Raw genomic sequence first — 21858 nt, forward strand, 5'->3', positions numbered from 1 at the left:
CGGAGCCTGGCGAGTGGCATGGTCGTCACGTCACTTCAGGCAAGTTCGAGGATGAGAAACAAATCACTCCAAGACCTTGGTGGAGGTTTTGGACACAACATACCATCGAGTACGTAGCCATAATCATCTAGAGACCAAGAAACACACAAACTGCTTAGAGAACATTTGATCCATAATAATACTACATACACCACAGCAGCCATTACACTACAACCCCCCGGAAACCCCATACACCGCCTACACCTTCGCCTGCGCCGCCTTCATCATGGGCAGCGTCGCCGTCATGGCAAACTCATGCGTCTTATCCTTACTCCTCACCCTCTGAGCCTGCTCCGCCGTGAACCCGCGCGCCTCCACCGCCGGATTATACCCCTGCTTGTTCACCTTCCCAACAACCGCCGAGTCCACAACCTTAGCCTCCTGCCCATCAGCCCGCCTATAAACCGTCACCACGGCCGCACCGCCCAACCCCAGGTTATGCTGCAACGCATACTTGGTATGCGGCACCGCCCTGTTATTAGCCCAACCCCTCAGATGCCACACCAGCTCCGCACACTGCGCAATGCCCGTCGCACCCAGCGGATGGCCCTTCGAAATCAACCCCCCACTCGGATTGACCACCACCTTCCCGCCGTACGTAATGCCCCCCGCCCGCACCAGCTCATGCGCCCGCCCAGGCTCCGACAGACCCAACGCATCCAACAAACACATCTCATTCGCACTAAAGCAGTCATGCAACTCGCAAACCGCAAAATCCCCCGGCCCCACGCCCGCCTCCGCCATCGCCACCCCCGCCGCCCGCTCCGTCATCTCGCGCCCGACCAGATCGATCGCGCTCTGCGAGAACAGCGACGGCGCGTCCGTCGCCATGCACTGGCCCGCGACCAGCACCGCCTGGTCGCGCAGGTGGGGGCGCGCGTCGAGGAAGGACTGCGAGACGAGGACCGCCGCGGCGCCCCCGTCGGAGGTCGGGCAGCATTGTAGTTTGGTGAGCGGGGAGTGGATGGCGGGGGAGGCCATGATCTGCTCGAGCGTGTAGACGTCTTGGAATTGCGAGTAGGGGTTGTTGACGCTGTGCGCGTGGTTGATGCGCGCGATCTCGCCGAAGTCGGAGGGGGTGGCGCCGTATCTGAGGGGGGTTGTTAGGGTGGGTTGGGGGAGGTGAAAGAGAGAGGTGAAAAGGGGTTTAAAAAAAGGAGGGAGGTAAGAGGTAAGACGGGGTTGGAGGTGACTGACTTCTCCATGTACTCGCGCCCGGCATTGCCGAACATTTGCGCGGCCCCGGGCGCCTTAGAAAGACCCCTGGTCGTTGCCATCATGGCGTAGGTTGTCCCGAGAGGCGATTCCCGGTCGTTGAAGAAGCTCTGCAGGCTGCCGGGCATCATCTTCTCGAAGCCGACGACCAGCACGCAGTCGGCGGCGCCGGACGAGATCATGTTGCGGCCCATGGCCAGACCCGTGGAGCCCGTGGAGCAGTTGTTGTTGACGTTGTAGATGGGGATCTGGGTCATGCCGAACTGGTAGAAGACGCGCTGGCCGCAGGTGGAGTCGCCGTAGCAGTAACACGCGATGCCCTGCTCGACGTCGTCGTATGAGATCTGGGCGTCCAGCATGGCTTTGATACCGGCCTCATAGCCGAGCTCGGTGTAGTCGACCTTGCCGCGGGGCTTGATGAACTTGGTCATGCCCACGCCGAGCACGTAGCACGGCTCTTTCTGTTTGGGCGCCATGGTAGTGGTTATGATATGTGTAAGTTGATGGGTGGAACTTCGAGCCCGATACAAGTCAATGGTTTGAAGTTGGGACGATACCGGTTAGTTCGGGTGATGGAAAGAGCTTCGTCTTAAATCTCGAAACCGTCCCATGTGCTTTGAGACCCCTGTCCCGGGGACTTGCTCCCCACACTCGGTACCCCAGTGCCCAGATGCGGGGATGCAGCGGATATGCCGAGGCACGACAACCGCTTGCCACTGATTCATGGAAAACCAGCCGAAAGAAGATCCAAATTTGTCATTTGTTCAACCCACCGTCTCGAGTCCAGGAGAGGAAAGAGGGGTCATATTCGGAGTTAAATAAGAGGCGCCATTCACATGGGATTGAACCACAAAACAAGGCCTTGCCTTCGAGTTCCGGAAAGCCGGGACTGTGTTACCCTCCAACTCGGAGTATCACTACCTGACACATAATTGTAGATCTAAAGGAGGTGTTCCGACAGGTGGATCTGGAAATGATAATTGACGTCTTGTAATTTCGAATGGAAACAATAATAGTCTCCCCCGTGATGAACTCGGGCGGCTGCCGGATCACGTCGGGGCTTGGCAGGCCGCTGAGAGCTCCGCAAATCCGGGGGGAGTGGAGTATTAATCGGCGCCCCGGGAACCGGCACGATACGGCTACCACAAGAATCGAGTTGGATGGGTAATTACAATTTCCATCTGATTATCTAACCTGAGGATGGGTTTCACAACAGAAAGAGGTTGCTAACAACTCTGGCTAGCCTCCGCCTTCCTATCCACGCAGTAACCCAGAATTCGGGCGGTAATTAAGTGTGTACCTCCCTGCCTGAAACACCAAGACCATAGAAGCTCGCCTACTCCTCGACACCCCCTGGTGCCTGCGAGTTTACCGGGCCCGTTGCTTGGACCAGCTCCAAATCCACCTCCTCAATATCCCACTCGCCCAGAGTCGCAGCGTTGGCATCCGATCGCTTAACATACCACGGGACCCCTAGAAAACCGTTGTTAGCCGGACCATCCATGTGGTATGTACTGTAAACTTCACGCCGGAAGTCTCGGGGAGCAAAGCGAAGGAAGCACGAGAAACCTGTCTCAGCACCCCATCCGTCCCCTATCCTCCATCTCTCAAGGCGCGTGCTACCACACCCCTCCGGAGCACGGAATAAAACCAACACCGCCAACACCACCAAAAACAAGAAAAAAAAGAAAAACTCACATTTCTCCACCCCCCCCGGCTGACTCGCCTCCCTCACCGCAATCCACTTCCACTGTTCCCCCTTCCCCGCATACCGCAGCAGCACCCTGCCCGCCTCGCCCGTGCGCTGCAGCCGCCACTCGGTGTACTGGAACCCGGCCCCCGCATCGTCCAGCCGGTACGTGTACACCAGTCGGTACGCGTCCGCGACCCCCTCCAGGTCGCTCAGCCCGTAGTACCCCGGGACGGGGGGCGGGTGGGGTTTGGTGGGGACCACGGTGAGGATGGCGCGGGGGGTGCAGGAGGTTGCGTTGGTGGTGAGGCGCATGAAATCTGGGGCGGGTGTTAGTATGTACGTATTGGGGTGTGTGGTGTGGTGAGGTGTATGTTGATGCTTGGGGGGTGAGATGAGACTGGGTAGGTGGTTTTTATTGGCTTACGATCTTCGGGGTTGTATGGTGGCTGGGTTACGCCGGGTGAGTAAAAGTCGATGGAGTTGTTGGAGCGCAGGCGCTGGCCGTTGGTGATGTCGTTGCCGCCGGCATAGCGGAAGAAGTAGTCTGTGTACTGCGCGGCCTGGGCCTGGGCTGCGCCGAGACAGAGGGTGGCGAAGGTTGTGAACTTCATTTTGAAGATCTGTTTGGAATTATGGAATTACGGTTGTTGGAAATGTGGGTTGGCGAAATGAAAGAGTTGATGTCAGCATGGGCGGGCTGTCAATTATTTATTTATATTATTTATATCGTTGCCTTCGCGGTAGGAAGATCCTCCAGCTTATACCTGGGGGCCGTCACTGTGCCGTTGGCGTTGATGTCACACAGAGCCAAGAACCCTAAAGCTGGTTGTGGCGTGCAGCTGCTCGACGCTGATAGGAGCCGATTCCCAGCCGACTGCCCGATGACCTCGTATTCAACCTGGCCTATAAAACCCCGCCGGGTCTGCCAGGCTTCCCAGGCATGCAAGCGGGCCACTTCACCTTACTTCGTCGTGCCGTGGCTTTGTCTCTGTTACGAGCTTTTCTGCATTTGTGTGGGATCAGCGATACCAGCCGCGTCCAATCAATCGTATTACCAGCCTCTCGTCACCGCCACGACTGCTTCCTGGATATACGGCACGTGGGATGAAAGTCCTTTGTCCATGGCCTGGTAGCTATGACAGTATCCCAGAATGAATGACACCTTAACAACGCCACATCACGTTCCCGAGGCCGTCACCACACCACCCCAAGCGGCTTCACTTGGGAAAGTGCAAACACTTGGTGTAGGCATACGACAGCAAGCCCTGCTTGCCCATCTCACCTCCGAACCCGCTGTCCTTGATGCCCGAGAAGTAGGCGCCAAAGTTGGGCCGCTCAAACTGGTTAATCCAAACGCCGCCCGCCTCGAGCCGGCGCGCGATGCGCTCAGCTCGCGCTAAATCCGATGAGTAGACTGACGCCCCCAAACCGGCGTTGGCGAGGTTGGACCGCTTGATGACATCGTCTTCATCAGACCAAGAGAGGATGGGTAGGACGGGGCCTAACCAGCGTTAGCATAGAAACCTAAAGCAAAAGGGGCACGAGACGGAAAAAACTCACCGAACTGCTCTTCTTGTACCAATAACGACTCCTCAGGCGGCCTCGACACAATTGTCGGCGGCAACCAGAACCCCTTCCCCTTGACCTCCTCCGTCTTGCCGCCCGTGACAATCTTGTACCCCTTATTCCTACAATCCTCAATAATCCCCTTCACGACCTCATACTGAACGCGGTTATCCACCGGCCCAAACACACTGGGCGCAAGCCCGTCCTCCTGGATCGCAAACTGCTTTTCCACCACCTCCACCAACCTGTCCAAAAACTTGTCATAGATACTCTCATGCACATAGATCCGCTTACTCGCAACACACACCTGACCAGCGTTAAAGAACCCCCCACTCGCAACAGCCGGCACCGCAACATCCAAATCCGCATCATCACACACAATACACGCATCATTCCCCGCCAGCTCCAGCGTAACCTTCTTCAGCGTCTTCGCACACGCCGTCATGACCTTCTTCCCCACGGCAATCGTGCCCGTAAAACTGATCTTCGCAATTCCCGGATGCGCCGTCATCGCGGCCCCCAACTCCGCGCCCCCATTCAGCACCTGAAACACCGCCGGCGGCAGCACGCCCCGGCTCAGCTCCGCCCACCGCATCACCGCGTACGGCGTGCTGGGCGACGGCTTCACGATCACGCAGTTGCCCGTCACCAGCGCCGACACCACCTTGATGTTGGACAGGATCAGCGGGAAGTTCCACGGGCAGATGGCGGCGACGGTGCCGAGCGGGATGTGCGTGGCCACGACGCGGGAGTGCGCGTCTTCGTGCTGTATTTCGTCTTCAAGGGCTGTCTTGGAGTAGTACAGGCATTGGGCGATGCTGGCCTGCACGTCGATGTCGGCGAGGATTTTGGACTTGCCGGTTTCTTTCATGAGGATGCTGGCGAGCTCGGAGGCGTTGGCGCGGAGGATGTCGGCCAGTTGGATGAGCAGGGCTTGGCGCTCGGGGACGGTGGTCTGCGACCATTTGGTGAAGGCTTGCTGTGCGGCGGTGACGGCATCTTCGAAGTCCTCGGCGGTTGCGACGGGGCAGTCCCAGAGTTCTTCTTCTGTTCGCGGGTCGGTTACCCGGTGCGTCTCCTTGCTGCTGCGCAGCTCGTCGTTGACGATGTTGTAGAACTGGGGTTGCATTTTCTGATGTGCGCTGATGTTGGTTGGGTTCGTGATGTCGGTAGGTCACTTTGCGTCACGGTATGGAGTAGGAAACGGGAAATTGTGAGTTGTTAAAAGGTATCATGTACTTTTCCATGCCGATCTATATATTGGCCTTCTTCCAGCCACCACACCCACTTGTGATAGTTCCCGGCGGCCTTTATTAAATACCCGGAGTACATTTTCCCCGGGGTTGGCCAACAGCTCCTGGGTGCGGAGAAGGAGGGGCCCATTGCTCGGTTGATCTGCCGCTTTGACGGGCTAGGGGAACATGGAAACGGCCCACGGCTGCGACATGCTTTTATCATGCTGTTTCAGCAGTTAGCCCCGGGAAAGAAGTGAGGCTCGGTGTTGCTGAAGAACTCCAGCCAAGCGACTATAATCAGTCATCAATATTGATCATGAAATTTTTGGCCAAGATAACAGATATGCTGCCTCCATTTCCAAAATAAACAAACCAGTCGGGTCGGCCCTTAACTGAGCTAGCGCGTAGGTGAGGCTTGGAGCGGAGATATTCATGGAGAAGTTGTGGAGTTGCAGATCGTCGAGTTGTCGCACGCAGTCCGTGTGATATCGAGCTGGTCCCTTTCGTACGACTGTGAACCAACGGAGTGGCGTATTTGCACGAAATGTTTATTGCAGTATTTAAAAGGGGACTAGCAACCACGACGACAACCTCGGCGACCGAGCCAGTGGATGCGAGAACAGGGCTCTGGGAGGGAGGGTTAGGGTACGATGTCGCTCGAGGAATGGAGTTCCCCGACAACCTCCTTCTCCAAACGGCCGCTGGCGCGTGACGGAGCCGGCCGAAGCCAATCAACGCGGGACCTTAATCAGCGGGCGCGCCCGCAAATAACCCCACCATGCTGATAAGCTCCAGTGCTGGCAATCGAGAAAGGGCGGAGAGCTTGGTGACCAGCAACCCTCATTCGCTCCTACCCGGTTTCTTTCACGATGGTAATTGGAAAACTGAGGTAAAAAAAAAAAACAGGAGCACCAGCTGCATCCCCGTCCTACCCCAAAACGTCTTCGTTTACGGCAGACGAAGAGCGGAGGCGGTGCGGGGCATCCTGGTCATCTGGTGGGCAGTTTTGGGGATGGAGATCAACTATACCTGTACCTTAGGTACCAAACATAATAAGGAAGGTGGCGTTCCCTTCCCGAGCTTGCCACTCGGTTTCTTCATATCTTCAACTCACTTCACTGCACCGTGATTCAGTCACTCGCCTTGCTGGACGGGGCATGCTGCGAGCAATCTTAAACATAGCACAGGTTCTACCAAGTACCAACCCCGCCGTTGTCACTGCTTCACCAGTCCTCCTTGGCCCAACTACCGTTCCTCGAGTTCCTCGGTTCCTTTCTCGAACACCGGCATAACCAGAAAATATCAACAACCCACGGGCTGAAATCACCCCTGGCGGCCTTGACCATGACTCCCTCAGCTGTTCCTCCGGAACCCGCCACCGTGCCATCCGCGATACTGACCACAACCTTCGACGACACTCTTCGCTTCTACCTTAATGGCACCCGCGTTGTACTCGATGACGTTGATCCCGAAGTTACACTACTAGAATATCTCCGGGGTATTGGTTTAACAGGGACCAAGTTGTGCGTTGATATTCCCTGATAACTCCTCCTGTTCCCCCTCATGATACTAACAATAATCGCCACAGGGGTTGCAGCGAAGGCGGTTGCGGCGCCTGCACAGTCGTTGTCTCCCAGTACAACCCGACAACGAAGCAAATATACCATGCTAGCGTCAACGCCTGCCTCGCACCCCTCGCCTCCGTCGACGGAAAACATGTCATTACCGTGGAGGGCATCGGGAACGTCAAGCGGCCCCACCCGGCTCAGGAACGTGTGGCAAAGAGCAACGGCTCCCAATGCGGCTTCTGTACACCGGGCATCGTCATGAGCTTATATGCTCTCCTAAGGAACAACCAGGCACCGACCGAGCACGATATCGAGGAGGCCTTCGATGGGAATTTGTGTCGCTGTACGGGATACCGGCCCATCCTAGACGCTGCACAAACGTTTAGCGTAAAGAGGGAGGCGAATGCGGCCAATGGGTGCGGGAATGCGAAGGCGAATGGGGGGAGTGGCTGCTGTATGGAGAACGGTGATGGCGGTGGGTGTTGCAAGGATGGGAAAGTGGACGGCGTCGACGACCAACCGATCAAGAGGTTCACACCGCCAGGGTTCATCGAGTACAAACCGGACACCGAGCTCATCTTTCCGCCGGCATTGAAAAAGCACACTTTTAAGCCGCTGGCCTTCGGAAACAAGCGCAAGAAGTGGCTCCGCCCTGTTACCCTACACCAACTACTCGAAATCAAGAGCGAGTATCCGAGCGCGAAGTTAATAGGCGGGAGCACCGAGACGCAGATCGAGATCAAGTTCAAGGCGCTTCAGTACCCGGTCTCGGTGTTTGTCGGGGACATTCCGGAACTAAGGCAGTACTACCTGAAGGAAGACCATCTGGAGATCGGAGGCAACATCACGCTTACGGACCTTGAAGGTGTCTGCCAGGAGGCCTTGAGGCACTATGGAGAGGATCGAGGCCAGATCTTCACCGCCATCTACAAGCAGCTCAAGTACTTTGCGGGAAGGCAGATCAGGAATGTTGGCACGCCGGCTGGAAACCTGGTTACGGCATCTCCCATTTCGGACTTGAACCCAGTTTTCATGGCCGCAGACGCTGTTTTGGTTGCAAAGACTCTGCGTCAGGACGTTGAAATCCCCATGTCAGAGTTCTTCCAGGGCTATCGCCGAACGGCGCTACCAGCCGATGCAGTTCTCGCGGCGATTCGCATCCCGCTCACACAAGAGAAGAACGAGTTCTTCCGAGCCTACAAGCAAGCTAAACGGAAGGATGATGACATTGCAATCGTCACGTCTGCCCTGAAACTTCGGTTGGGTGACGATGGGGTTATCGAGCAAGCGAATCTCGTTTATGGCGGCATGGCTCCGACGACAGTGGCAGCGAAACACGCGAATGGGTTCCTCGTGGGGAGAAAGTTCGCGGAGTTGGAGACCCTTGAAGGGGCTATGAACGCCCTGGGACAGGACTTTGATCTCCAGTTCGGCGTGCCCGGGGGTATGGCGTCGTACCGAAAGTCATTGGCCCTGGGTTTCTTTTACCGGTTCTACCACGAGGTGATGGAATCGCTCGGCGGAAAGGCCGATGTGGAAGCGGTTTCCGAACTCGAGAGAGACATCTCCCGGGGTAAAGAGGACCATACCGCGACTGAAGCGTATATGCAGGAGACGCTCGGGAAGTCCAACCCCCATGTCGCGGCCTTGAAGCAAGTCACTGGCGAGGCGCAATACACGGATGACATACCGCCTATGAAGAACGAGCTGTACGGCTGCTTGGTGCTCTCAACGAAAGCTCACGCAAAGCTCAAGTCGGTCGACCACACTCCGGCCCTTGACATTCCTGGCGTGGTAGACTATGTCGATAAGACAGATATGCCAAGTGCCCGAGCAAACCGCTGGGGTGCTCCGCATTTTCAAGAGACCTTCTTTGCTGAGGACGAAGTCTACACGGCTGGCCAGCCCATCGGGTTGGTTCTGGCTACTTCGGCGGCCCGGGCGGCCGAGGGTGCTCGCGCCGTCAAGGTCGAGTATGAGGAGTTACCGGCGATTTTCACCATTGAAGAGGCTATTGAAAAGGAGAGCTTCTTTGAGTTCTTCAGGGAGCTCAAGAAAGGCGATGCTGAAGGAGCGTTCAAGAACTGCGATCATGTCTTCACCGGTACTGCCCGGATGGGAGGACAGGAGCACTTTTACTTGGAGACGAATGCTTCTGTCGTGATCCCGAAGCCTGAAGATGGTGAGATGGAGATTTGGTCTAGTACCCAGAATCCCAACGAAGCGTGAGTGTTATATCCTGAGTCGTACGTACGAGTCGCCTGCTAACTTCTTTTAGCCAGGCATACGCCGCACAGGTTTGCAACGTCCAGAGCAACAAAATCGTCGTCAAGGTCAAACGCATGGGCGGCGGTTTCGGTGGCAAGGAATCTCGCTCAGTTCAGCTCAGCTCGATTCTCGCATTGGCGGCACAGAAAACGCGCAGGCCGGTCCGTTGCATGCTCACCCGCGAGGAGGACATGCTCACCACTGGTCAGCGACACCCCTTTTTAGGGCGATGGAAGGTGGGCGTGAACAAAGACGGCAAGATTCAGGCGCTCGATCTCGACATCTTCAACAATGCCGGCTGGAGTTGGGATCTTAGTGCTGCTGTGTGCGAGCGAGCCATGACGCACTCGGATGGCTGTTACATGATCCCCAATATCCACGTTCGCGGCCGCATTTGCAAGACCAATACCATGTCGAACACGGCATTCCGCGGGTTCGGTGGTCCCCAGGGCATGTTTATCGCCGAGTCCTTCATGTCTGAGGTAGCCGACCGCCTGAGCATTCCCGTGGAAAAGTTCCGCGAGGTCAACATGTACAAGCCAGAGGAGCTCACTCACTTCAACCAACCCCTGACCGACTGGCACGTACCCCTCATGTACAAACAAGTTCAGGAAGAATCCGACTATGCGAACCGCCGCGAGTCCATCACCAAATTCAACGCTGATCACAAATGGCGCAAGCGAGGGCTGGCTCTGATTCCTACCAAATTCGGTATCTCATTCACAGCCCTCTGGTTCAACCAAGCTGGCGCGCTCGTCCATATCTACCATGACGGGTCCGTCCTTGTCGCCCACGGCGGCACAGAAATGGGCCAAGGCCTGCACACCAAAATGACCATGATTGCCGCGCAAGCTCTCAACGTCCCGATGGAGGACGTCTACATTTCCGAAACCGCCACCAACACCGTCGCCAACGCGTCGGCCACTGCCGCGTCCGCCTCCTCCGACCTGAACGGCTACGCCATCCACAACGCCTGTGAACAGCTCAACGAGCGTCTGGCCCCCTACCGCGCCAAGCTCGGCTCCTCAGCAACCCTCAAAGAACTCGCCCACGCCGCCTACTTCGATCGCGTGAACCTCTCAGCCCAGGGCTTCTACAAGACACCCGAGATCGGCTATACCTGGGGCGAAAACAAGGGCAAGATGTTCTTCTACTTCACGCAGGGCGTAACCGCCGCCGAGGTCGAGCTCGACACCCTCACGGGCTCCTGGACCTGCCTGCGCGCCGACATCAAGATGGACGTCGGCCGCTCCATCAACCCGGCCATCGACTACGGCCAGATCCAGGGCGCCTTCATCCAGGGCGTGGGGCTCTTCACCATGGAAGAGTCCCTCTGGCTGCGCAACGGGCCCCTCAAGGGCAACCTGTTCACCCGCGGACCGGGGGCCTACAAGATCCCCTCCTTCCGCGACATCCCCCAGGTCTGGAACGTCAGCCTGCTCAAGGACGTCGAGTGGCAGGACCTGCGCACCATCCAGCGGAGCCGCGGCGTCGGCGAGCCGCCGCTGTTCATGGGCAGTGCCGTGTTCTTTGCGATCCGCGACGCGCTGAAGGCGGCGCGCGCGCAGTATGGGGTTGAGGCGGCGGTGGGGGTGGATTCGAAGGAGGAGGGCGATGGGCTGCTCCGGTTGGAGAGTCCGGCCACGCCGGAGAGGATTAGATTGGCTTGCGTCGATCCTATTGTTGAGAGGGCGAGGGTGAAGGCGAAGGAGGGGGAGAGGAGTTTCTTTATCGCTATTTAGGCTTGGGATGGGGGCTATGGTGTGATTTGGACTATCTATTTGGGAGGCATGAAATTGTTTTGATCATTTAAGTCTTTTGCTCGAGTGGCATGCTATCTAGCGGTTGAGCATGCGGTGTACTTCGATCCCAACCTGTCATCGCTGTTCCTTTTCAGGGTAGATTGAACGAATCCTTTAGCCCAGTGTCAATAACAATCCCTCTTCCGTTTTAGCTGAAAGTCAAAGCTACCTCTATATCCTCAAGTTGGCAACTAGCTGCCTGGTATGGCTAGAATTGACGGCCCCTGGCCCAAAATGTGTGGCTCTCCTCCATATGCTCGACAGCAACTTACCCCGATCCACCCTCAAAACTCAGCCGCAGATACTTGTTCTGCAATATCTCCTCTAGCTGTTTATCACTGCAATAGTGGGCCAAGTTAATCGCCTTGGTCGCCCACTCCTTGGCGCGGTCGGTCTCATGGGCGCTGTAGCAGTCGATGGCGTGGTTGAAGGACGTCGTCGCCATCCACTCCAGTTCTTCCTCGGGCCAGGCGGCTTGGCTCTGTAGGGACGGGACAGTTAGGTTAGTATAACGTATTCTTTGACGAAAATAGACTTGCTAAGGTGGTTGGAAATGGGGGCGAGATGGTTTACCTCACGCAGCTCCCTCGCCTTGTCGCACGCCTCATCTAGCAACCGCATTGCCAGGGCATCGTCCAATGGTAGGGTTGCTTGGAACAGGCAGCGCGTGTACTTGGCCAACTTGACGGCGTCGAAATTTTCGAGAACCCAGATCTCGTTGACTATTTTGCGCATAGTCGAGTACAGGGCTTGGAACAGTTGGTCGTTAGGGATGGTGGACATGAGATGTAAAGTAAAAGGGGGCATACCTTGCCCTGGAGCCTGAGCTCTGAGTAAACTGTCTGCCATAGCCTGAAGGGCCGTGATATTCCTACATGGTGTCGCCCTTTGAACAATGTTTCCCAGGTCGTCCCATTGTTTCAGAGCAATCGCTGCCTCGAAGTCGAAGGCGAGTAATGTGGCGTGCTTTCGCAGCATGTCAGCCGCCGACTGCTCATCTAGCTGAGGTAAGTACTCGGGCAGCTCAGTGTCGAACGCCGTGACATGTTTTCGCAGAGTGGCATAGTCCTCCTGTTGTTTGTCGATGTTGTCTTGTGTTCGTGCCAGCGAGACGAGTGCAGATGTGATGACGAAGTGAGAGAAGAGTGTTTTCAGAGACAATTCAATTTTGGAATTGATATCCGAGGGAAAGTGACTGATGATGCCGACGCAGGCGCTTAACATCCTCACAACGCAGCGGAGCTCCCAGACTGCAGTGTTCTTCAACGCAAGGTTGTACGCGTTTCTGCTAAACCATTCGAGTTCATCCACTGTAAACAGTTTTTGTTCCGAGGAACTCCTTTCCTTTTGCCGCTCAAGTGCTAGGATGACTACCGCTATCAGTAATTGTCGTGTTGGAAGGGAAGGCTCACTAACCATCATCGAACTCTTGACACAAATCATTCACGACGCCATTGATATCTGTCCCTGGCCGCTCTGCCAGCAGGTTTAACAAACGGATGGTGCATCGGAACAGAGCTGGAAGATGTATTGAACTTGGTTCTTTATACTCATACTTTTCCTGGAGCTTCTTCAAAGCGGAAATGGCGCACAAGATGTCGCCGGCCTTCTGAGATTCCGCTATGCAGGCACCAAGATAGTCGATGTGATCCGGCGCCTGGCCGATAGTTTCGAGGCACTTCTCAGCGAGAGTGCGGTCTTCGACCCGGATTGCCACTTTAAAAGCGAGGTAGGCTGTCATGGGCTCTTTCCAGCTCTGCGCGGACATCTTGTGAATGATGGATGAAGCAGAGTCTAAGCTGTTTCTTGCAAGCGCGCACATGAGTAGCTTCCTTGCCGTTGTCAGCACCTCTTCCACGAGCTTATCATGAGCTGGCTTACCTCTCCAGCTTGGACATGTTCCCAGAGCCGCAGTGTCGAAAGACAGCGTGCAACGATAACTGGCACCAGCTCTCGGCTAGGTCATATTGACCCTGGCTGTAACTCGATTCCAGCTTCTTCCAAAGCAACTGCAAGACGTTAGCCCTTCATTAGGAGAACGATCCGATCTGCCTACCGCTTGCGCCGCTACGGCTGCTTCCGCACTTAAGGGATTAGTCAAGCACTTGAGCACGCCTTGCACAGCGTTAATTGTCTCGACCGAGTCCCGTTGGTTAGTGATCATCCACATTCGCGTTACCACTGCCTTTTCTATCCACTCGTCGCTTTCCTGGCTGCCCAGAGCCACGATGAAGTCGTCCAGGACAGCACATCCAGCCCCAGGACTCTTGTCATGTAGTTTTCGTATGTGGTGCATGATTAGCTTGAATCCTGAATCGGAGAAGGAGAAGTTTCGTATAATGTGCCGTAGAACGTCGCCGTAAGCATCGCTGTCAAAGACCTCCGCGGGCGTTTTTGTTAGTAGTTCGAGCTTGAGTAATGAGATAACGAATTTATTGCCAGCTTCCGCCTCGATAAACTCGAGGTAACTTTTGGCTTTATCCAGTCCCTCCGGCGTACCGGTACCCAGAAGCGCGGTCACTAGGCCTTGGAGGATGGCGAGCCGTAGCTCGACGCCTTCGCGGGATAATTGTTCGAGTTCCTGGCCGTTGATCACATCGTTGGCCCGCTCAAACCACTTGACCGCAATCGGAAAGTCGCTCCGGGCCGCCAGTGACTTCCCGATCTCGTACAGCACATCTGCAAGCCGTTCGGTATACTCGGGTGTAAGGAACTGGCGAAGGAGTTCGGCTTTGGCGTACATGTGCTCGGCAACATCGAGTCTGTCTTCCACCCAGCACTGAAGAAGTTAGCACAGTGTTTCAAAGCAATCTGGACCTACCTACCATTGCTGTCCTCATGATGAAGTACTCCACCTCCAGGCACTGGCACTCCCTCGTTTCCTCCTCAGGAAGGTCTTTCGACATGTTTTGCAGCCACCCCTTATAGTCCGTCGTGGTCTGGACCGCCTTGCCGGCCAACTCAACCTCCCCAGCATCTGCTCACGTCAGTCACCCCCTTTCCAGCGCGCGCTCTCGACTTACCAACACAATCCCTTACGACTTTCAACCCCAACTTCATCAACCTCACCACCACCCCCACCCGCCCATTCTCCCTCGGCCGCGCCACACCCAGCAAATGAAACGCAAGCACCCTCCCATACAGGTACAGCCTCCCCAACCTCCCAAGTTTGGACTTCCCTTTCCCATCTCCTCCCCCACCACCACCACTACCACCACCACCACCACCACCACCCCTTCCCCGCAGGCCACCCCCCTCCCCATCCACCCCCTTCCCCTCCCTCTCCTTCTCCTTCTCCCTCCACCCCCTCCACAACCGTGTACAAACATTCCAAAGCCCCGTCGCCAGCTCGTCCACCTCCGGATCACCGCTCAGGCCCGGGACATAGGTCTGCTGGCAGACATGCAAGTGCGCAACATGCTTGGCGATGTCGGCGACAAGCGATTCGGTGAGGGGCGTGTCGGCGGGATCGGGGCCGGTAAGGATGGTGCGGAGGCGAGTTGCGAATTCTGTTTTTGGGGAGTGGAAGGGGGGGTGGTTAGTGTTTTGTTTTGTGTTTTTGTTGTTGTTGGCTGGGGGGGTTGTGATATGGCGCTGAGGGTTGTGGGTGTGGGCTTTGTGGAGGAGGTGGTTGGGAGGGGGTCATGGGGAGCAACATACCGATTGCTGCTTCGATTCGCTTTTCGGATTTATTACTTGACTGAGAGGCGGCATGCCTAGGTGTTCGTACAGGAGGCATCACGGATTGGAGCGCGCGGTTTGAAAGGGGTTGTTGGTTCGGACCACAGAATAAGTGGTGATGTTGTGATTGATGGATTGGGATTCGAAAATCAGCAGAAACCGGGAATGTTTTGAACGGTATATAGGTATCAGGCAACGCCGAGAAAAAGAAAAGAAAAGAAATTGGTGGCAGGTGGTGAATTTCTGCCTGAATACCTCAATGACCATCCCAAGGAAGGTACGATGATAACACCTCCCTCCACCCGGATATAATGGCCTCGCAACCATGTTTCTTGTTCGGAGAGGAATATTCTCCCATCCATGAATGCAACCCGTCCTTTTCTGTGTTCCGTGTATAGAAATCCAGTATCCTCCAATACACCAATGAAATCTAAAAAGAAGTGTACAGATATATGTACCAAACCCGCCCCAAAACTGAGTGGCGGCAACTGTGGCCTTTTGGTGCGTCCATTGAGGACCCAGAATGTTGGGAAAGTTCCATGAAAGTTTGTCGCTATGTGAAGATGTTTATCGACACTGGGTATAGTTATAGGTCGTGGTCGGGGTCATGGGGAAGGAAATTCCCGATAATTAGGCTCGGGCTGTAGCGGTCAGCAACTTGGTGATCGATAGAAAGCAGGGCACCTACATTTTGTGATCGTCTCTGCGAATCCTGAAGGAGAAACAGCAGTTGATGACGCGTTTCTTTGGGTCATTAGGATTTTGCAGCGAGCAGGCTGTAAGGAGTGTGTCGTGGGCCGCGTCGAATGCGATGGTTCCAAACTCTTCCCAGTACCTGACGTTGGATTCTTCTGTTAAAATCTGATGAAGGGCAATTTTTCCCTGGCACTTGGTTAGTTGGGGCATGTCAAACTCTGCAGCGAGCATGAACTCACTCCTCGTAGGTCCTCGACCGGCACGCCGACAAGCTCGGCCATCTCTTTGTTTCCTCTAAAAATCTCGCCCGTCCGTCTCCAGCAACACGCTGGGACGGCCATGCTAGCAAACACACGGTCGTAGTCCATGAGCGTCCGTTCGAACCACATTTCAACCAGCACGAGGTCCATATCGGTCAAATCCTTGATCTTCTCGCGGAACTTGGGCCGGAAGCGATCGAGCTGCCTCAGGATCTTCTGCTTCGACGACGCGGAGACATGGCCATCGAGGTAACTCCCAAGGCGGGTGTACCCGTTGATGTAGTTGAACGGCTTCAACAGCCCCGCCTCGTACTTAGCCTGCAGAACCTGGCGCATGCGCTCTTCAGGCGCACTGCCCGACGGATCTGCCGCTTGGAGGTAGTATGCGCGGGTTTTATCCGCCGGGAGGGCGCTGTCGGGCCTGGGAATGCCTTTGCCCTGCTCGGCATTCGGTGGAGGCGCGGAGCTCCCCTGGACAGCACTCGGAGGGAGCATGGCGGTGCTGCTGGGGAATCCCGAGGCCGCGTCGGGCTGGTTCTGGTCATCGCTCAAGCTGGTTTGCAAAAAGTCACTCAAGAGGTCCCACTCATGCTTGAGCTCGGGTGCGGCTACATGGCTGGGGTGGAAGTTGTGCATGGCGTGGTAAGGGTTCTGTGAAGCCAGCCAGGCGTCAGAGAAGCCGGAAACTGCGGGACGGTAAGCGTCAGCTCCTGCGGGCCTCAGACACGGACGGTGCCCTGGGGGAGTTCTAGCCACCTACACCGACTCATGGCTTCTAAGGTGCTGCCCGCTATGCTAGGTACGGGTGTGGGTTGCACGAGCTGGATGGGGTTATTGCTCCGGTCCGCTAGCGCCGCAGCGTCAAAGGCGGCCTTCGCCACCTGTACCGGCCCGTTGCTCATGGCCGAGTCAAACGAGGGTGGTTTCATGGCGCCGGCATTTTGGTTGATGGAGCTGCTAGGTCCCGGATCCGGTTGCGACGCAGGGTCCTGGACGGAGGATGGGGCCAGACTTTTGGACTTCTTGGTCTCCTGCTCACGGGGTTCATCGTGACATAGGTGCCCAATGTTGCGCTTGATGCATCTTGTACACGGCCTCTCCTGTTCACAACACACAATGCGGGTCAATGTCTGCCCGGCAACCGAACCAATGGTCCGAGATACGGAATAGGGGAGGACACATACGAGATCACACGTCATGTGCTAGGCAGCAGGACATGGTTAGCCACTAGAACGACTGGACTTGTGCATCTTTGTTGCCGTATCCGGCTGGGTGGACGCCTGTGTGCCGCTGCAGGGCGCACGCCGCGGTGGCAGCCCCAACCGCGACACCCGCCGAAGTGGAAGGGGGGGGCATAATTGTTGGACAGGGGTTGTGTGTATGTCTGGCGCATTGGGATCAGTGACTTACAGATCGGCGGCAGTAGATGCAGGCTGCAAAGAAGGTGGACACAGTTAGCGTAGGGGATACGCAGAAGGGAGAGGAGGGCGACACAGCGCGCCACTAACTCACCATGGTTCACTTTGCGGCGCTTCTTGGGGGTCCTGTGGGTGTTGTCGGCGGCAGATGCACGCTGATCGTGGGGTTGGGCCTCCTCGTCCTCGGACCTGGAGTTTTTTCCCTCGCTCCCGGTCGTCCTCTCCATGGCTTCGGGTGCCGTCATTGTCTAGTGGGAACAGCTCCCATTGGGTCTCGGGGTTACGCAATGGGCGTCCAGTTCGCAGCTCATTTGAGCAGGGCCGGCGGCTCCTCGCAGGTATTGGTGACAATTCGATGGCGGTTCCGACGTAGCGGCTGCTGTTCTGGTGTGTCCCGGAGCTGCCAGGTGCTGCTGCCGGCGCTGCGTGTCCCAAAATCTGCCACTGCTGTTGTGCTGTCCTTCGGTTCCCTGCTGCTGCAAATGTTGTCTCGGCTTGCTTGTGACGGTTGAGGGCGGCTGTGGTCGGCTCGAGTTGCCGTGATAACTATCGCGTGTTCCGAGGTGGTTAATTTCTTCGTATGGCTATAAAAAGCATGGCGCTGTGGAATTGATACCATTCCGCGGGCCGTCACGATTGTCGAGGCGTAGATGTTGCAGTCAGGCGGCAGTCGCTGGCTCGAGTCGAGAAGCCGGAAATCGCTCTCCACCTGCAAGGCAATCCGTGGACCTTTGTGGGCGCAGGCACAGCGGGTCTGGCTGCCGGGGTGGCTTTTGGCTTGCCGGGGCGGGGCGAAGTCCATGAGAACCGAGGGGCAACTTTTTTGGCGCTAACAGGGGTTGGGTGGGACCCCTGCTCGATCGGCTCAGATTTGTGTTTTCCGATTCTGTTTCTGATCTCGACTTCGGTTTCTGAGCCCATTCTGCTCTCAATTTTTAGTCTGACAGCATCCAAAAAAATGCAGCCCACTGTTGTAATGGCCTCAAAACGTCAAGCCGAACCCTCGGCGCAACCCAATTTCTCACCATTGTCAGCCCGCAGTGCCGAGTCTGTCATCATGCGAGTTATTTCCATTTCGGGTTGGCTTCCATGAACCTCGGCCAGCAAGCCGTGCCAGCCTATCCTTTCTACGCACCAGTTCCAGGAACTGAGTCCGGTCCCTGCATCAGAGCACCTTTGCTTCACAGGTCCCGATTTTCTATGTGGAATTATGGGCCCGAGACTCGCCATTCTGGGACAAATTGGACCATCGCAGAATTAATGAACGATGTGGAGAGGGCGGGCCGAAGCGACTTGGAGGGCTTTTTCTGTACTTTGTAGGCATGTCCATAATGTCAAATGCACCCACAAACAAGCGCCACAACCGCCACCAAAACGACTCCGTCTTAACGCGTGACTTTGAGATCGAGGTTGTTTTTGGAATGGGTATCTCTGGGGTTCTCGATACACAAAACGGGTTGAGACAGGAATACGACGTGCACGCTTAAAGCTTGTGGTTCTGTTCCACCACAGCCAACTCTGACCGACTTTCGAAGCAATGCCGCTCGTTTTGCTGAGCGCCACTAATCAATCATCCATGGCCTCTCTGAGCTAGCTTGTCGACCAAGGGCATTCGGGGAAAGCACTTCGGAGCCAGCCTCATCCGAACACCGAGGTTAGGTACGTCACCATGAAAAACATTAGCTTTAATATTCGCGATCTAGGGCTTTTGACGTAGAGAAATCCCAACACTAGGTTGCCTACATTACAAAGTAGAAATGACATGCCCCTCGTGTGCTTTTGCCTCCCGTCCCTTCATGCAGTTAAATTCAGATGCAAGTGGTAGCAGAGTAACGCGTAGCCAGTCTTGGCATACCCGATTTACGTAGCCCACTGTCATGGATAAGGGGCAAGCCTCATATGGTTTAATTCCAACAATATTTCACATGTTATGGGAGCTATGGTCATTCTTTCATCATCAGCAAAAATCATGTTTTCGGTGACCTCATATGGACTGTTGTTAGATTTGCATCCTTTCTGTTCGGGAGCGCGGGTATTCGGATGTGGGGTGAGCTGATGATTTGGTGGGGCTCCGCATTTGTGAGTTCCTCAAAATGCTGGCTGGGATACCTTACCCACCTTCTTGCCTTCCATCGCGTTCCCGCCATTCATTAACTACCTAATTCGGAGTCCATCCCGCCATTCATCCCACTTCGCGATTACCTTTCTCTCATTACCATCTCTCTTACCATCTCACTTACCGTCTCTCTTACTTGGCTTCCACTTGCCTGCTATTTTCACTGTGCTGCCGACTACCGGTTGGAAACTACAGACACTGAGCTTGTCACCTGATCCCTTCTTTCCCACTTCGCACCGTGGGATTCGGCCCTGGTCTTGGTGGCCCGCTCCGATCCCGCTACCACAGCTATGCCACCTCCAAATACCCCAGAGGAAGGGGTGGCAGCGACAACCTTACGGCCAGCTGATGATGACAACTTTCGCGCATCATCCCCAAGCAGCGCCATGGCCCATGCATCACAAGAAGATGCGTACGTTTCAAGTTTGGATTATCAAAACATCGAGTACGTCGAACCAGTCGACGAAACTCTCCTTTGCCCGGTGTGCAGAACACCATTTCATTCGCCCATAACCACACCATGCGGTCACACCTTTTGCGCAGGTTGTATCAACCGAGCACTGGAGACACAGCCAAGGTGTCCAATCGATCGGCAACCGATCAACAAGACGTGCGACTACGGGCGACTGCCCTTGATCATCAAGGAGCAGTTGGATCGCCTCCAAGTCCGATGCCCAAACAAGGGGTGTGACTACCAATGCCCCCGTGAGCACCTCGAGGGCCACTATGAGCGTCGGTGCGACTACACTCAGGTCCGATGCCCGGATTCAACTTGCTCCCAACTTACCCCACGACGAGACTCGGCAGTGGAAAATGGGTGCCTCCACAAAGACGCCATCTGCGAGTTTTGCGACAAAACCGTAGCTTTCGTGGAGATGGACACGCACTACAGCTTCGACTGTGAAGGTGCCATGACCGAGTGTCCGGGATGCGGGGAGCAGGTGGTGCGCCACTGCCTCGTAAAACATCGGGCACAAGATTGTGCCGAAGAGACCACGCCATGCAAGTGGCATACTGGGGGTTGTAAGGTGGTAGACAAGCGCCGGATCGTCCAGGACCATGAACAAAGTGGATGCCCTTCTGAGGCTGTGGGCCGTTTGATACAGCAGCAGGTTGAAGACCGCAAAATCATTGACGAGCTGGTCAGACGACTCAATAAATTTGAACTTGCCCAGGGCAAGAATCCCGAGCGGCGGTTCACCCAACGAGCCCGGGTTGGTAGCTCGATGGCAAGCTCCTCCCGCAACCCCACAACCGCCAACGTCCCGGACATTACTCTCAACAACAACATGCCTCCCTTGTTTCCAGACTCGACAGACGATGCAGTGGGAGGGTCGCCAGAGGATTACCTGCTGGCACAATTCGAGAGGCTAGAGACGGAAGTGGAGCTCCTCCGGAAGCAGGCTTTGGAGATGGACGCGCACCAGTCCCACATCATTCACCAGCAAGCGACGCACTTTAACGAACACCTCGCAGAAATTGGCAACAAGGTCGGTGTCGTCAACATGCACATGTCCTGGCTCATGAGCCTACAGCGTCAGAACCATGCGCAACAGCGTGCCGGGTCGGCTGCGGGGTCCGCCAACTCCGGGATGTCTCACGGAAGTGCCACTAGTGGGGCAAGGCCGGGATCTTCTGGCGAAGGCAGCAGCACGGGGGAGAGCCGGCGAAATAGTGAGGGGAGGTCGGAGACTCTCCACCGGTTGTGAAGTTATGGATGGTGATGACGACGATTGTGGTTCCTTATATGTGTCTCGTCTGGGCTATCGGGCAGTCTTGGAGTTGGCTGAGGGGAGCATGTTGAAGTGATGAATACTTTAGGAGTTAGGTGTTGATCTGCCGGCAGTGCAAAGGGCTATACTAGCAGACTCCCTCAAGGGAAACGGCGTTACCAGGATTAGGAGGATGGGAGTGTTCAGGAGGACTGATATGTCCATGTCACATACTGTGAAACTACTACAATAGATATACCACATGTGTCTACCATCGACTCAACTGACCCAAGAAAACACTCGATATGTCTCGTCCAGCCACCTTTGCGCCCTGTTTGTGACGGCGTTGAATGGGAGGTCGTCCCAACAGAGTGCTTATCGATAAGAAACATTCGCTTACCTAACTAATAATTCCACTGGTCTTCCATTGCTTGCTCTTGCGTCAGCAACGGCCCTGTAGCAAACAGGGGAGGCCAGGCTGCAATCCATCGTGCCCCCCAGCTGGAGCTCTGTTTAAACCCCGCCATCAACCCAAACTGGTCGTGAGGCCGGAAGCGCAGGCAACATCCGTTACGCTTCTTTAACCTCT

At 55.7% G+C, this 21858-nt stretch overlaps 6 protein-coding genes across 6 annotated transcripts; 2 read left to right on the top strand and 4 right to left on the bottom strand.

The window, feature by feature from the left end:
• Positions 1 to 128: 128 nt before the first annotated feature.
• F5144DRAFT_661665 (thiolase-like protein) lies at positions 129 to 1853 on the bottom strand. Its single transcript, XM_066793304.1, has 2 exons — positions 1237 to 1853; positions 129 to 1129 (listed from the first exon to the last, which is right to left on the bottom strand). Exons 1-2 carry the CDS (start codon positions 1728 to 1730, stop codon positions 238 to 240), a joined length of 1386 nt encoding a protein of 461 aa, XP_066638431.1. The 5' UTR covers positions 1731 to 1853; the 3' UTR covers positions 129 to 237.
• A 445-nt stretch (positions 1854 to 2298) lies between these two features.
• On the bottom strand, positions 2299 to 3747 carry F5144DRAFT_587820 (uncharacterized protein). The gene is made up of 3 exons (XM_066789867.1): positions 3372 to 3747; positions 2953 to 3264; positions 2299 to 2727 (listed from the first exon to the last, which is right to left on the bottom strand). Exons 1-3 carry the CDS (start codon positions 3556 to 3558, stop codon positions 2591 to 2593), a joined length of 636 nt encoding a protein of 211 aa, XP_066638432.1. The 5' UTR covers positions 3559 to 3747; the 3' UTR covers positions 2299 to 2590.
• A 417-nt stretch (positions 3748 to 4164) lies between these two features.
• F5144DRAFT_500026 (aldehyde dehydrogenase) lies at positions 4165 to 5642 on the bottom strand (the record flags this gene model as incomplete). The annotated part of the gene is made up of 2 exons (XM_066786357.1): positions 4165 to 4448; positions 4508 to 5642. The coding sequence occupies 2 exons, from the start codon at positions 5640 to 5642 to the stop codon at positions 4165 to 4167; spliced, it is 1419 nt and encodes a 472-aa protein (XP_066638433.1).
• A 1343-nt stretch (positions 5643 to 6985) lies between these two features.
• Positions 6986 to 11490, top strand: F5144DRAFT_405657 (molybdopterin binding aldehyde oxidase/xanthine dehydrogenase). The gene is made up of 3 exons (XM_066784890.1): positions 6986 to 7271; positions 7337 to 9541; positions 9595 to 11490. Exons 1-3 carry the CDS (start codon positions 7093 to 7095, stop codon positions 11324 to 11326), a joined length of 4116 nt encoding a protein of 1371 aa, XP_066638434.1. The 5' UTR covers positions 6986 to 7092; the 3' UTR covers positions 11327 to 11490.
• A 164-nt stretch (positions 11491 to 11654) lies between these two features.
• On the bottom strand, positions 11655 to 17686 carry F5144DRAFT_499677 (meiosis protein SPO22/ZIP4 like-domain-containing protein; the record flags this gene model as incomplete). The annotated part of the gene is made up of 13 exons (XM_066786338.1): positions 11655 to 11867; positions 11960 to 12135; positions 12803 to 13185; positions 13268 to 13395; positions 13458 to 14165; positions 14212 to 14352; positions 14414 to 14895; positions 15047 to 15102; positions 15756 to 15949; positions 16003 to 16709; positions 16784 to 17123; positions 17434 to 17456; positions 17536 to 17686. 13 exons carry the CDS (start codon positions 17684 to 17686, stop codon positions 11655 to 11657), a joined length of 3702 nt encoding a protein of 1233 aa, XP_066638435.1.
• A 1738-nt stretch (positions 17687 to 19424) lies between these two features.
• Positions 19425 to 21547, top strand: F5144DRAFT_587835 (uncharacterized protein). Its single transcript, XM_066789868.1, has one exon. The coding sequence runs from the start codon at positions 19848 to 19850 to the stop codon at positions 21264 to 21266; it is 1419 nt and encodes a 472-aa protein (XP_066638436.1). The 5' UTR covers positions 19425 to 19847; the 3' UTR covers positions 21267 to 21547.
• Positions 21548 to 21858: the final 311 nt, after the last annotated feature.

This window comes from Chaetomium tenue, assembly GCF_020726465.1.
Source record: "Chaetomium tenue strain MPI-SDFR-AT-0079 chromosome Unknown F5144scaffold_8, whole genome shotgun sequence".
NCBI classification, from domain to species: domain Eukaryota; kingdom Fungi; phylum Ascomycota; class Sordariomycetes; order Sordariales; family Chaetomiaceae; genus Chaetomium; species Chaetomium tenue.

Bases quoted from the DNA above. Each gene is read 5' to 3' on its own strand.
- F5144DRAFT_587820 (XM_066789867.1), bottom strand. From the start codon at position 3,558: ATGAAGTTCACAACCTTCGCCACCCTCTGTCTCGGCGCAGCCCAGGCC. The intron at 3,265-3,371 runs GTAAGCCAATAA...CACCCGCCCCAG, and splicing joins ACCATACAACCCCGAAGATC to ATTTCATGCGCCTCACCACC. The intron at 2,728-2,952 runs GTGAGTTTTTCT...ACGGTTTTCTAG, and splicing joins GCCGGGGGGGGTGGAGAAAT to GGGTCCCGTGGTATGTTAAG.
- F5144DRAFT_587835 (XM_066789868.1), top strand. From the start codon at position 19,848: ATGCCACCTCCAAATACCCCAGAGGAAGGGGTGGCAGCGACAACCTTA.
- F5144DRAFT_661665 (XM_066793304.1), bottom strand. From the start codon at position 1,730: ATGGCGCCCAAACAGAAAGAGCCGTGCTACGTGCTCGGCGTGGGCATG. The intron at 1,130-1,236 runs GTCAGTCACCTC...AACCCCCCTCAG, and splicing joins GGGCGCGAGTACATGGAGAA to ATACGGCGCCACCCCCTCCG.
- F5144DRAFT_405657 (XM_066784890.1), top strand. From the start codon at position 7,093: ATGACTCCCTCAGCTGTTCCTCCGGAACCCGCCACCGTGCCATCCGCG. The intron at 7,272-7,336 runs GTGCGTTGATAT...TAATCGCCACAG, and splicing joins GGTTTAACAGGGACCAAGTT to GGGTTGCAGCGAAGGCGGTT. The intron at 9,542-9,594 runs GTGAGTGTTATA...AACTTCTTTTAG, and splicing joins ACCCAGAATCCCAACGAAGC to CCAGGCATACGCCGCACAGG.